The following is a 15,053-nucleotide window of genomic DNA, read 5'->3' on the forward strand; positions in this document are numbered from 1 at the left end:
TTCCGCGGTGGGATTTCCCGCAGAATTTCCGCCCCGTGCACGCCTGGATAGGATTGCATTACAAAACACAGTCCAATGCAGATGGCGGTGATTTGTACGCGTGAAAACACACGCGGAAAACAAATCGCGGCATGTCCTATTTCTGTGCGGGTCTTGCAGAGGCCCACACGGAAATGTCACTCTGGCACTCTGCTCATGCGCCGGTACATCACAGAGCTGGAGCCGCGGGAGCAGGTGAGAGCCGCACTGGTCCCTGCAGGGGCAAGGGTCCGATCCTGCTGCAAGAATTCTGGCAGGGGATCCGACCCGGCTGTCTGCAGGTGGCCATAGGCAATGATACATCTTTTTATGTTATAAGTTACCTAGGGAAGATACCGCTAAGACCCACAGAGTCCTATGTAGTATATTGACTTTGTAGAAACATTTTAGTTGATAACATTTTTTCTCCTGGGTGGAAGAGGCAAAACAATATCAAAAGGTAGAAGTACAATATATGGCCAGAAGTATGTGGACAGCACTGCTAATGATTGTGTTGAGTGCATAAAACCCAGCAGACAGTCATGTAATCTCTGTAGACAGTGAAAGGCGTAATGATTATAAATAGAGATGAGCGAACGTACTCGGTAAGGGCGATTTCGCAATCGAGCACCGCGATTTTCGAGTACTTCACTACTCGGGCGAAAAGTACTCGGGTGCGCCGGGGGGCGGGGAGAGGCATGGCGGCGTGGGGGGTTAGTAGCGGGGAACAGGGGGAGCTCTCTCTCTCTCCCTCTCCCCCCCACTCCCCGCTGCAACCCCCCGCGCCGCCACGGCGACCCCCGAATTTTTTCGCCCGAGTACGGAAGTACTCGAAAATCGCGGTATTCGGGCGAAAAAGGGGCGTGGCCGAGCACGTTCGCTCATCTCTAATTATAAAACATTCAAACAAGCAGAAGTGACGGATAATAACCCTTCGGTCTAAACGCGAACTAACAGCTGGATGATGAACCAGAATCCTTCACTTTTCCTTCAGCTACCAAAATTATTTTTGACATATACGGCTATTTTTTTGAATATCTTTTTTCACTGAGTGTTTTTTCTGTTTCATGGGGAGTAAAAAGCTATAAAAAAAAAAAGATTTGTTTTATTTATTTATAGTAGTTTTTTTGTTTGTTTGTTTTTTTTAATTAGTATATTCATGTTAAAATAAAGTATGGGAACAGGTTGCTCATTTTGTTTTTGGGCGTTTTGACATATAATTTGTATAGCTTTGGAATACAGGGCGCACACGGTGACGGTTTTGGTTGGCATCGGCTTTGGGTCATTTTCTTTTTTATGTATATATTTTTATTTTTATCTGTAATTTTTTTTTTTACTTATTTTTTAAACAATACGGAACTAGGAAAGGAGAAGGCAGAAGTGGTTAAAAATCGCTTCCCCTTCTCCTCTGTGTCCTCAGCTGTCCCTGTTAGCTGAGGACCTGGTGTGCTCCTGCTTAGTTGCAGGAGTAGAGGCTTTAATCCCACGCTGTACTTCTGCTATCAGTCGGGATTAAAGCCCGGGATGAAGTGCAATATATTTGCCGTGCTTAGACCTTATGTGGTTAAAAAGATCTATATGAGATTTCCCTCATTCACTCTGTGCGGACCATTTTGTCCCCCCCCCAGAAAAAAAAATGCATGTAAAAAAAGCTAACAATTGTTACTAGAACCGGTTCATGTGTGTTTTAGATGGGAGTTTTTTAGATGACGTTTTTTTTTCTTTTATTTTGCAAATTTTTGACCAAAAAGAAAACATAAAAAAAGCCCCAACAAAAGCGCGCAGTTTGTGGCGCATTTCATTTTTTCCTATTGAGGTACAGCTAATATCTGGCTATCATGAAAAATGTGGCGTTTTCCAGGAAATACTGTGTGTGAACCCACACTGAGCGCAGTACATTTCATGCTCTCATAAGTGCACAGTATGGCGGTATCATTAGTTCAGCAGTTCTAGACAGCTCAGATGCTGTAGAACACATAGGCCTTGTGTAATACTAGGCACTAGAGATGAGCGAACTTACTCGTTTAGGGCGTTTTTGCACTCGGGCACCGCTTTTTCCGAGTAACCGACTACTCAGGTGAAAAGATTCGGGGGGCGCCGGGGGTGAGCGGGGGGTTGCAGAGGGGAGTGTGGGGGGGAGAGCTCTGCCCTGTTCCCCACTGCTACCCCCCACTCCACCACGCCGCCCCCCGAATCTTTTCGTCAGAGTAGTCAGTTACTCGGAAAAAGCGGTGCCCGAGTGCAAAAATGCCCTAAACAGGTTTATCTCTACTAGGCACCTTACGGAGCTGCAATCATATTCTAGCAGATTCTTATTTCTTTAGAACATTGTAGTTAAAGACATTGTTGAGCAGATTGACTATACGGGGATGTATATAGTATTATGGCTTTTGGAAGCATTAACCCCTTCACACTCCAGGACCTACATTTACATCATGGATGTTCAGGGTTTGTATGGGGAGTCGATCCCACACCATACAATGCGAGTGCAGGCTGTTCTTAAAGTTGACACCCGCCCACAATAGCTGCCATCAGCACCGCCACTTATCACAGCTGTTCAGGGTTGAAAAAAAAAATACATATCAGAATTGCGCTTTTTTTTCGTCACCCTATTTCCAAGACAAAATGCAAGGAAAAGTGATCAAAAAGTCGTATGTACTCCAAATAGAAACTACCGGACAGCCGACAAATAATGAGCCCTCGTACAACTGTGTGGACAGAAAAATAGAAAAAGTTATGGCTGTCAGAAGATGGCGGCATTTTATTTTTATTTTTTTCCAAAGATATTTTATATTTTAAAAGTAGTGTAGCAGAAAGAACTCTATCTATTTGGTATCGTAGTAATCGTATGACCCATAGAGTAAAGTTATCAGGTCATTTTTGCTGCATTCTGTATTCTATGCCGCCACCACTCGAGAGATGGCGGAATTCTGCTTTTTTTTCCATTTCACATTTCACGCCACTTAGAATTTTTTTAAAGTTTTTCAGTACATTATATGTTGCATTAAAGGGGTTGTCCCGCGCCGAAACGGGTTTTTTTTTTTTTTCAATAGCCCCCCGTTTGGCGCGAGACAAACCCGATGCAGGAATAAAAAAAAAAAAACGGCCAGTACTTACCCTAATCCCCGCGCTCCGGCGACTTCTTACTTACCTAAGTAAGATGGCCGCCGGGGTCTTCACCCACGGTGCACCATGCGGTGCACCGTGCGGTCCATTGCCGATTCCAGCCTCCTGATTGGCTGGAATCGGCACACGTGACGGGGCGGAGCTACGAGGAGCCGCTCTCCGGCACGAGCGGCCCCATTCAGAAAGGAAGAAGACCGGACTGCGCAAGCGCGTCTAATCGGGCGATTAGACGCTGAAAATTAGACGGCACCATGGAGACGAGGACGCTAGCAACGGAGCAGGTAAGTGAATAACTTCTGTATGGCTCATAATTAATGCACGATGTACATTACAAAGTGCATTAATATGGCCATACAGAAGTGCATAACCCCACTTTGTTTCGCGGGACAACCCCTTTAAATAGTACTATTGGAAAATACAACTCGTCCCGCAAAAAACAAGCCCTCATACAGCGACGATGATATATACATAAAAAAGTTATGACTTCCTAAAAGTTTGGAGGAAAAAACAAAAACAAAAATAAAAAAAAAGGTCCGCATCCTTAAGGGGTTAAATGGGTCATCCAGTAAGACTTTTTTTTAAAAAATAATCCGCAGTGGCTGCTTAGAAAATAATGAAGCGAGATCTATTTACCTGTTCTATACTCCAGCAGCATCGGTCACCCCTTTCTCTGCTCACTTTCAGTTTTTTTTGGTCTCAAGTTAATTCTTGGTCAAGTGTTCACATTCATTGCTTTCTATGGAAGCACACTTAGGCCACTGATTGGCTGAGGGGGCGTCACACTTAGACAGGCATGTGACGCATTGACCAGAAGTGAGGGGTGACTGGAGCGCAGTTGGACATTACCTTTAAGAACAAACTTATGTAAAAAAGTCGCTCACTATTCGTTCACTTGTCATGATCGCTGACTTTCAGTCAAAGTACAGAAGGATAGGAGGCTGACCAAGGAAGAGGGCGTAAGGGGCTTGGCTTCCCCAATAAAGAAAAGGGAACGGATCAATAAAGGATAAAGTACACCATCATTTTAGCACTCATTGCTAAACTTTATCAATAAACTGGTCAAGTACTTCCATCACGTTTTCATATGCACAACTCAGGGGTGACATAAGAGTCATTGATGCCTTCAAGCTGTATATTGTCAGTAAACAGGCTCTTCTCTTGCTTACACAACCATGCCGCATCCTAAGTCGAACTTTCTTTATGGTCTTGTCTATCCATCATGTTCTCAGAGAAAACTGCGAATGCAAAAATAGAGGAAATTTATTATTCATTTCGCACCATAGCGTTGCATAAAAAAGGCACAAATTGTGTGGCAAGAAAACTGACGAAGGTTTAGTAAGAGGGGGTATGGTCGTGGGGTTTGACAAATGTTTGACAAAAGCGGAGCAAAAAGAGATGCAAATAGCAGGCATGGATTTAATTTTCTGGCTCTAACCACTTCCCACCCTATGACTTACTACCGTGTTTCCCCGAAAATAAGACAGTGTCTTATATTAACTTTTGTTCAAAAAGGTTTTAACTTTTTTACATGTATGGCTGCCTGGACACTATTTAAATTGACTTTTTAAATTAACTGTTAGCAGGGCTTAATTTTGGAGTAGGGCTTATATTTCAAGCATCCTCAAAAAGCCTGAAAAATCATTTTGCATCCTCAAAAATTCTGGAAAATCATGCTATGTCTTATTTTCAGGGAAACAGGTTATTACTCCATTCCTCCAGAGTTCTGCAGAGGGTCTCTCCTCATAGTAGCAATGGGCATAGGAGAAACCAGTGGTTGGTTTTAACTCGCAGCCTCATAACAATCGCCTAGCATGTTTCTATGGCTTGTAGGCCCTTACTTATAGTCAACTATCAAAATTACTCTATCTGGAAATTGTAAAGGTTTAATAGCTCTACACATTATCATCATCTACTGTGTACATATAAAAGCAAGGTATAAAGTACAATATATTATAGTAAAGGAAAGCTGTCAGCTTGAACGTGCTGCCCAAACCTCAGGCAGACAGTTATAGAACAGGAGGCGTAGATTCATAAATAGTTGATAGAAAAGTAAATTACATCTCTTCCCGCAAACAACAAGCCCTCATACAACCACAAAAAGAAGAACGTTTTAGCTTTTTATATATTTTTATACCACCATATTCAGAAAGCTAAAACTTGGCCTGTAGAAGTCTGTAGACAGGCATTCTTGTACCAGAAATGAGAGAGAACACCTGTGGGTGTGGCAGGAAGTAAGATAAAAGTAACAGTTTCTGCCACACTCAAGGGGGATGTTGGCTGAAAGCCAGAGGTCCAGCACGGATCAGACTGGACCTGTCACAAGGTCTGATGGAGTAGGGTTCCCTCTACACACCCCGGTTGGTGAATAGTAACAGGGACTCTGTGGGTTGTGAACCCTGAAATCGTTGTATGTTCCAGTATGTGTTTGCTGAGTATGAAATAAAACTGTTGGAAAGCCAGAATTTGAAGTAATTCTGTTGTCTTGAGTATACATGTGTGTGGTGCCAACCATCCTGAATGGAGAAATTGGCGATCCAAGAAAGCGAGTATCCTTCAGGTTGCAACAATATATATAATTTTTTTTTATTTTTACACAAAATGTGCTATTACTGTGCAAAATTGTAAAAAAAAAAATGACTTCACATATTTGCTGTCTCTGTAATCCTGGTGATCCACAAAATAAAAGTAACACAATAGTTACACACAATTAACAACTAGTGATGAGCAAGCATACTCGCTAAGGGCAATTGCTCGAGCGAGCATTGCCCTTAGTGAGTACCTGCCCGCTCAAGAGACAAGGTTCGGGTGCCGGTGGCGGGCAGGGAGCTGCGGGGGAGAGCGGGGAGATCTCTCTCTCCCTCGCTCCCCCCTGCTGACTGCCGCAACTCACCGCTCCCCCGCGCTGGCACCCGAACCTTGTCTCTCGAGCGGGCAGGTACTCGCTAAGGGCAATGCTCGTTCGAGCAATTGCCCTTAGCGAGTATGCTTGCTCATCTCTATTAACTACACACATTTAAATGCAATGACATAAAAACTATATACTATTATTGCATAAAAATAGTAAAACTAAACATTGTATATATTTGGTATCATGTTTTTCCTTATTTGATTCCTTATACATCTGTCATCCCCATCCACCTTGTCTTTGAAGGACCTTCGCTGTACATTACGGTGTTGCCCTTCCAGCTATATCCTAATAGACTCCGATTCTCAAATCATTCCCTTACAACCTGGAGCCATTCAGACACAGTACAGTCTATTCATCTGTTTTATTTTTACCTTTCACATCTTCTCTTTATGACCTATTTCTTTTGTTGTCTGTTCTCTGCTATTACTAGGTTATTCTTAGTTTTTCCGAGAATTTCTTTGTTTCTTCCCATTCTGCCCCACCTAACTTTTTTCCCATTTCCAAGTATTTTACCACTTTGACCTTTCTAGTTACTGCTCGTAAATTATACAAGGTTATTACAAGTGATCTCTTTGATTTCAACCGCTCAGAACTGAAGTTTAATGACACTCAGATACATAAATTTGATATATATGGAAACAGAAATTCAAAAAGTTTTCTTGCAGAACATCAAAAAATGTCAGAAGTGTTGAATGTGAGCCCCCCTTGTCACTCAACACAGATCGAGCCTGTCACCACCTGAACAGCCAATCCATCTGTTCTGTAGTTGCGTACTAAGCTCACTTCTAAAGGCCCATTTGCACAGAGCGATGATCGCTCAAAAACGATCTTTTGAGCGATAATCGTTTTGTCTAAACGCGCGGCCATCGTGCACTTTTCGTTGATCGCTAAATTCAAGCCAGCCTAAAAATCGTTGTGCGGTCTTATCAGGACCACACGCTGACTTCTCCGCGGTTAGTGCTGGTAGCATTGTTTCAGCTATTTAACCCGCCGGAGAACAAAGGAACTGAAAGCAGATAAGAGCCCTCCGAGCTTTTCCCCCATCCCCATATTCTAACATTACGTTTTTTGCCCAAAAGATGGAAGGCAGCTTCATCACTATAGACTCCATGAAACCATTGCTGTCCATTACAGTACTCTCATGGAAAGAACATCACCACACTTTGTCCGGTTTCTGGCACGGTAACACTTGCAATCAGTAGGAATGACATCACAAGTGTTTGCGCAGAATCTTCCACACAGTCGGCTGCAGGACATCTAATTCTCTGCTCGTTCTGACGGAGGATTTCTTAGGACTCCGTGTGAAACTTGCTGGACGCGCTCCGCTGTTTCCACGCTTTCTGGTGGATGGCTGGGTGATTTTTACTTACAGATGCAACCCATTGCCTTAAAATTGGAGTCCCCGCTGGATGGATCTTCACCAAACCTAGATTTCACACTAATAGACTGGTAGATGTGACAATCAAGGACACAAATGCTCTCCTGTCTTTGCTGGCAGATATTTTGTCTCATATCTCCTCTAACGACGACTATGGAAGAATAAAACATATTGGACCTCATTTGGCAAAACTGTCTAACAGTAAGACGGTTCTTGTTGCTCATAGCAACCAATCACAGCGCAGCTTTCATTTTAGCTCAGCAGCTTGGGAAATGAAAGCTGTGCTGTGATTGGTTGCTGTAGGCAACAAGAGCGTCTTCCTATTAGACAGTTTCTATTTCCATTGATATCAAATTTATGTATCGGAGTGTCATTAAACGTCAGTTATGAGGGCTTCACCTTTTGTAATAACCCTGTACTTATGAACTTCTCTATTTGCCTACTAGTAAGATAATTCCTAACAATTATCTGAACCACAAGGAACTAATTCAGATGATTTCTTTCCTCAGAAATGTCAATGGGACTGTGAATTACAACTTCTCTAAACTGGATGAACTTATGGATCTTCTAGCGGAGAATGGATTGGTGCCAGGTCAGAAAAACTGCAATAATTTCGACCTGTAATATTAATACTGTATTCTATTTCAAAATATACCATGGTTGTCATTTCTGTAAACTATTAACCCTTTGCAATCCAATTTTGGATTCAGGGTTTCCTAGGGGGTTTTCTCTTTTTGCCATTATACAATGGCGCCATCTGCTGGCTAGAGCCAGTACTGCGGTATGTGACATGCTGGAGAGGCACCCGACAACAGAGCGGACAGTAATATACAGTAAGAGTACCCTGCCAGACATCTTCCGACATCGGAGCTGCACAGCCTTCAATCAGAATGTCTGAAGATGTCAGACAGTGGATTGGAAAAGGTTAACATTCTTAAAAGAGCAATCACTGGACAAGTTTACTTAGAATTACTGTCTCTAAATAGTTGACGTAGGGAACACTAAGGTCCTCTTTTAAAACCAATGTAAGGTGTCATGGTCTGGCACTGGATTGGAGTCTCAGGTGGTAACCAGCAAGGAAGGGCAATGTGGTCAGGCAAATTGGGGGTCGGTACACAGAGAGGGTGATGAAGTACAGAGGATTCAGCAGAGACGTAGTCAGGAGCAAACCAGTGGTCAGTACAAAAAGAGCAATCTTCTTTTAACGAGAGCAGGTAGAGGTTAGAAGCTGGTTTAAAGGCTGAGGGCTCATAGCACACTAAGCACGCAGTGAGGGAGGGGCAGGGCCAGGCTTTTATAGTGTTGCCTAATCAAGGAACGGGCGGAGCCAGACATGGAAACAGGAACAGGAGCAATGACTATGCTAGGATTTAGCAGGGGAGCTGTCCAGCAAGCTGGATAGCTCAACATACAGAGCTGCCATCTGGAGCACAGGAGTTCCCAGATTCGAGTCTCAGATAAGGATGGCATATTACAACCACAGGTCCATACTACTAGTAGGCAGAATGGCACAAAAACTGTTGTGCTGGTTGGCTACTAGGAGCACTGAAAGCATACAGTGGATATGTCTCTCCCCTCTTCCAGCAGGCACCCGTGTACACATGTATTGCAATCAGTCCATCTACACAGAACTGCACGGTACCATTCTATGAATTTGTGGGGTCTCATGGTTGAGCCACTGTGATTAGTCAGTGAATACAAACTTTTATATCTCTTTAAAGGTTTTGAATTGATGGGAAGTCCATCGGGATATTTTACCAATTTTGAAGATAAAGTACAAGTCTTTGAATGGAGACAACTGATCTTTTTAACAGCAAAACGGTACATTGGTAAGTTGCTGCTGGTTATTTGTTTGCATCTTGGCGACTTAATACATCTGATGATTTCATCCAAAAAGTAGACAAACTTCTTAACAACTTGGTGCACTGTGATGTAAGTATACGTCATGGAAAACTGGGTGTAGTCCTCTGCTTTTAAGCTGGCACAGCTAGTGCCAAATAACACTTTCCCTGCACTAGACCACCAGAGTCCCGCTTTTCAACTACTTCCCTGCCTTTAGGCTTGGTCAGACGAGCGTGGTTTACATGCTGTTACCACAGCGAGTAAACCACACAATAGGTTGTTATGGAAGCACCCACACAGACAGCAAATGCTGACTCGCCTGTCAGCTCCGTGGTGCGCAGCGGTGCAGGGTGCTTTCCACAGGCACTTATGGGAGCCATCGAAGCCCACACTACAGATGTGTGAACGGCTGCTCTATGGAGCTAGAGACAGCCCGGTCATGCAATCTTTTTCAGGATGACAGCAGCGTGATTTACACGCTGCTTAACAGCATGTAAACCACGCTGGTCTGAGCTCGGCCTTAGGGTGGATTCACATGAGTGAGTGCGAGTCACTCCCGACATTCTGAGGCATAATTCGCATCGCACAGGCCCCGGCCACTCTGTCTGTGCCCTGTGTGGGGAACCGCACATCTGCATGCTCTATTCTTGTGCCAGACTCGCCCTGAAAATGGAACATGCCACGATTCTTGCATCCTGTAGCATCGCTACGAGAGAAAAATCGCCCATCTAAGTACACACATTGAAAAGAATGGGTTCTATTTTCGTGCGAGTTTTGTAAGTTTTGAAATGCCCAAAACCCGCATGACTTTATCATCAATGTGAAATAGCCCATAGACCACCAGGAATGTGGCCATTAACCCTTTCAGTGTTTATGAAAGCTGCGCTATGCCTCCACTAAAGGGGTTGTCCGGCAGTTAAAAAAAAGCTGAAAATATCCTACAATAAAAAATAAATAAAAAAACAAACAACACCTCAATCTCCCTCTAATCCAGTGGAGATTCTCTGGTAGCTGCCCATTGTCCTTTGCTAACAGGCTACCAGCGATGTTGTGTTGTAACGGCTCATGACCACTGTAACCAATCACTGTCCTCAGCGATCACAAGCGGTTCTTTCTGAAATCACGGCAAGGTTTTGTTTAAGAAGTAGATAGCCCTATCAAGATTGCCACAACCCGATTTGGTAGTGCAGGTACAGCTACTACCTGAATTCAATGGCAGCTGTGCCTACAGTACCAACCTTGGCCACTGCAAAACAGACAGTGCTGTCTGCTTGCAGCGCTCTCTACGCTACGTGTGGGCCTATCGATCTTGAACAGTGGGCTCCTAAAAAAAAAGGTCATAAATAGTAAAAATTCTGGCCAACCCCTTTAATTAAGATATTGTGATAGTAGAACGCAGACGGCGCACACCACAACACGATGCTTATTTTGTAAGCTTTTTGAAATTATCAGTAAAAATATTTTTGCGACTTTAAAGCCTGGCAGCAGCCGTCCATTTGTAGTCAGTGTCCACCTTGCTGCGCTACCGTTCTGCGCCTAGGGCAGAATGTCCACGCCGCCTTCTCACTATGCGCACTGTCTGATTCTTTGGGGGGAAAACAAACTGTCTCCCGAACAGCGATACCAGCAGCTTTATTAAAAACAGCTATTGTTGTCCAAACAGTTGCTTCCTCTGTCTTCTAATGTGACACTATCTGCTGGCAGCGATGGAGGATGTGTATATATGACAATATATCATCGTCCCCGAGCTTCAGTATTGTCTCTGTATACATAATCTGTTTACAGTAGCCAGATACGCCAATACTGGAAGTTAAACCTAGTTGATTTTTAAGTCTAACATGAAAGATACAGAATTGGCGCTGTTCACGCTACACTGGGCTCTACGCTCCGTGTTCACGTGTATCCATTCAGGAGAAGGAAATGGGAATCCCCTGGCCGAACGGGTCCATCTCATGATGAAACCGAACAGCACTGAATAGACCCCGTTGACTATAGTGGGGTCCACTCAGTTGCCCGCCATTTTACCGGAAGGAAAAGCACTGCATGTGGCGCTATTTCTTCCGGGTCTGCGGCGGAGGTTCCAGCGGAGTTGTCGCCACTCTTCTTAGTTTGCTGGATGCGGCGGAGGTTCCAGCGGAGTTGTTAACCCGGGCCGAATCCTGGAAAAGAATGTATACTGTATCCTTTTTTATGTTTTTACATTGGGAGTAAATTGCAGATATTTGGAACTTATAGGCATACATCTAGGTCATATATATATATATCCATCAGCAGGGATGAAATGTGTAAAGCGAATGTATGCCTGAAGTACAGTGGGAACAGAACCTTAGCTGGCGCGATGCACATGCAACAGTGTTTCTCCTAAACCACAAGTAACTGCAGAACCTCAGGCCAAATTATATAATAGCTGCGCACCGTTATAGGAGTATTCACACCTTAGACATTTGTGGTATATGTACAGAACCCCGGGTGTGGAGATAGATACGGCTCCCATAGTTTTCAGTTAATCATGGCATATTCCGTGCATATATTATAAATGACTAAGACAGGAATACCCCTTTAAGGATATGGACTCATGCCGCAGCCACTGTGCAGCTGTCCAGCATACGCAATGTGACTTGAGAACAGGGCCAGGGTGCGCTTTTACCTAAAATCAGTGAGCCTTCCAAATAGATGTTTACCTGCTTTTTGCAGGTGATGCTGCTGCCTCCTTACTGATATCACGCTGACATTAGCAATCATTTAAAAATGTTACCAATTTATGGTAAAACCACATTTTGATTGGACAAGGGTCGCTACATTTGTCTCTACCCCAAATACACATCCACAATGATCCAAGGGCTTATTTACACTAGGGATATTCTCGCACAAAACTGCAATCTTTTCTCGTTAGGGAGAGCACCCAGACAGTGAGTGAGGAGACTCAAGAGGCCATTCATGATCCTCTGGGTAATATGCAAATAAGGGAGATGGAACAATACCTCTGCAGCGCCACCTATTGGAAGGCAGCTTTCCTTCGAGTCAATGTTAGACTCTTTATACAAGCCTTATAACAATGACCAGGAATTGAAAGCAATTCTTGGCCCAATATCGTGCTTGCCAGCGTGAATGTAGCCTTACCCTTACTTTACTTGTTAAAGTTGCTACTTCTGCCATGGAGAGACGCTGAAGTTTATGTTTGGTTAATTAAGCTCCCATACAGCTCAGTGATACAGACTTGTTTCCCCTAGCAAAGTAAGTGTACATCGGGAACTATAACTAGTAAGCAGGAGGAGAAAGAGATGCAGCAGTAGAGCACTGGCAGAGTCGATGAGCTTGGTCCTGTAGTACAGTATGTGTAATATGCGCAGTGCTCTACTGCAGTTGATATTTGGTTGACTAAGCTCCCATACAGCTAAGTGAATACAGATTTGCTCCCCCTAGTGGAGTAAGTGTACATGGGGAACTATAACTAGTAAGAAGGAGGAGAAAAGATGCAGCAGTAGAGCACTGGCAGAGTCGATGAGCTTGGTTCTGTATTACAGTATGTTTAATAAGTCCAGTGCTCTACTGCAGTTGATATTTGGTTGACTAAGCTCCCATACAGGTAAGGAAATACAGATTTGCTCCCCCTAGTGGAGTAAGCGTACATTGGGAACTATAACTAGTAAGCAGGAGGAGAAGAGGTACAGCAGTCGTTACTGATTATGTATTCCATCCTCTATACAGCGCAGTGTAGAAACCATTACCTGTCATGCACTGCTGCTTGAGCAGAGGAGGTCGGAGCAACCTGATTATTCTCTGGTACTTCAACCTAATTAGTGTGCCTGTATAATGAACATTATATAAAGGGAGAGATCTAGAGTAGTACAGACAGACCTCTTTCCGGCTACTCAAAGGTCAATTGGCCTAAAGCACAGGAAGCAAAAGGGAGTGCTAATCTAAACTGGACCATAAACAAGCCCCGAGGTCCCCTGGGAGATGCCTCTATGTCAGCAATATACCATGAGGGCACTGGGGAGGAATATCACTGCTCTGTAGCACAAAGATAAAGTTTGGATCACTACAATAGTGTTCCAGACTCAAAATTCACTTCCGGGCAATAGCCTCTGTTGTCAGCCGCAGCAGGAGATCCCGAGCCATCTGCTTACTGCAGGGTTATTGCAGTGTATAACTCCAGGACAGATAACCAGGAAGGGCTATTATTTGGTTGTTATTTACTAAATACATACATGTAAAGCTATTGCACATCTGTATCTTCCTTGGCATTATCATTCTTGTGTATTGCAGAAAAGTATGGTTTACAACACGTCTCCACCTGGAATTTCGAGACTTGGAATGAACCAGATCATCATGATTTTGACAACGTCTCCATCACAGTAACAGGTAGTATTTTGTCCAACCTGCTTTGGGGCAGACCCATAGAACCTGCTTGGCAGGTCACTTTTATAGGAGCATGCTGCCGTGAAAACAAACAGATTTGGGACAACCAGCGGCAAGATTGTTGTTTTTACACAAACGGTGCTGATAGATACGGCTAGAAGTGCTTTGTCATGTGAGGTGTAGAGTTTGTTTTCACATTTTGGTGGTTTTCGTGATTGTTCGATGGATAAGAAATAGAGATGAGCGAGCGTACTCGGAAAAGCACTACTCGCTCGAGTAATTTGCTTTATCCGAGTATCGCTGTGCTCGTCCCTGAAGATTCGGGGCTGGCACGGAGCGGGGAGCTGCAGGGGAGAGCGGGGAGGAACGGAGGGGAGATCTTTCTCTCCCTCTCTCCCGCCCGCTCTCCCCTGCTCCCCGCTGCGACTCACCTGTCAGCCGCAGCGGCACCCGAATCTTCAGGGACGAGCACAGCGATACTCGGATAAAGCCAATTACTCGAGCGAGTAGTGCTTTTCCGAGTACGCTCGCTCATCTCTAATAAGAAATGTTATCTGGAAACCATGTGAAGTTAGTTACCATAACTTCTGCTCATTTAAAAGCCTTTAATTGTTCGTCTCCTCAATCTTGTAATGTCCTTTAATTACAAATGTTTTACTGAGTCTTGTGTATTTGCATGGTCACAGCGTGTATAGTGATCTCTACATATGCTGTAACTATGTAAAGGCACAAGACCTATAAATATCAGTCCAATAAGAGTTCTGCTGCTTTGCCCTCAGCAAACTGGAGACACAAATAATGCCTACAGCATGAAGATAAGTGCACATAGCAGGTAGGTATATCTAACATCAGGAGAGGTAGAGATTGTGTACACACTGGCTGCAGGCCTGAGAGCTGTGTGCAGGGAGCCGAGCCTGTGGACTGCAAAGGGGCCGCACTTCAGCCTTGATTTAGGCAGCCTGCAGATGGCCAGGTCGGATCCCGACCCGAGCCCCTGCAGGGACCAGTGCGGCGCTCACCTCTCCCACGGCTCCGGCTCTTTTCTGTGCAGAGCGGAGCCGGGGCGCCGGGAGAGACATTTCTGTGCGGGGCTCTGCGAGACCCGCACAGAAATAGAGCATGTCCCGATTTGTTTACTGTGCGTATTTTCACGCGGACAAATCGCGGCCGTCTGCATAGGATTGCGTTTTGCAATGCAATCCCATGCAGGCGTCCAGGGGCGGAAATTCTGCGGGAAATCCCGCCGCAGAATTTCCGCCCGTGTGCAAAGGGCCTTATAATGGAAAAACAAACAAAAGTAATGAAAGTATATTACAAAATTGATGAGACACATTACAGGCTACTAGATGAACACAAGTTGTCTGAAAAGTTAGCTAGTATGCAGCTTCATAAACAGTGCAGTTCACTCAAGGTCCTCCA

At 44.3% G+C, this 15,053-nt stretch overlaps 1 protein-coding gene across 2 annotated transcripts in view; it reads left to right on the forward strand.

The window, feature by feature from the left end:
- The window catches only part of IDUA (alpha-L-iduronidase), a 131,875-nt gene that overhangs the window by 64,155 nt on the left and 52,667 nt on the right, over positions 1-15,053 (forward strand). For both annotated transcript variants that reach the window (XM_066574323.1, XM_066574324.1), the window contains exons 3-5: positions 7,940-8,022; positions 9,152-9,259; positions 13,542-13,637. In XM_066574323.1, coding sequence (XP_066430420.1) covers positions 7,940-8,022; positions 9,152-9,259; positions 13,542-13,637 — 287 coding nt within the window. The remainder of the gene's footprint in view (positions 1-7,939; positions 8,023-9,151; positions 9,260-13,541; positions 13,638-15,053) is intronic.

This window comes from Eleutherodactylus coqui, chromosome 7 (assembly GCF_035609145.1).
Source record: "Eleutherodactylus coqui strain aEleCoq1 chromosome 7, aEleCoq1.hap1, whole genome shotgun sequence".
Classification (NCBI taxonomy): Eukaryota; Metazoa; Chordata; class Amphibia; order Anura; family Eleutherodactylidae; genus Eleutherodactylus; species Eleutherodactylus coqui.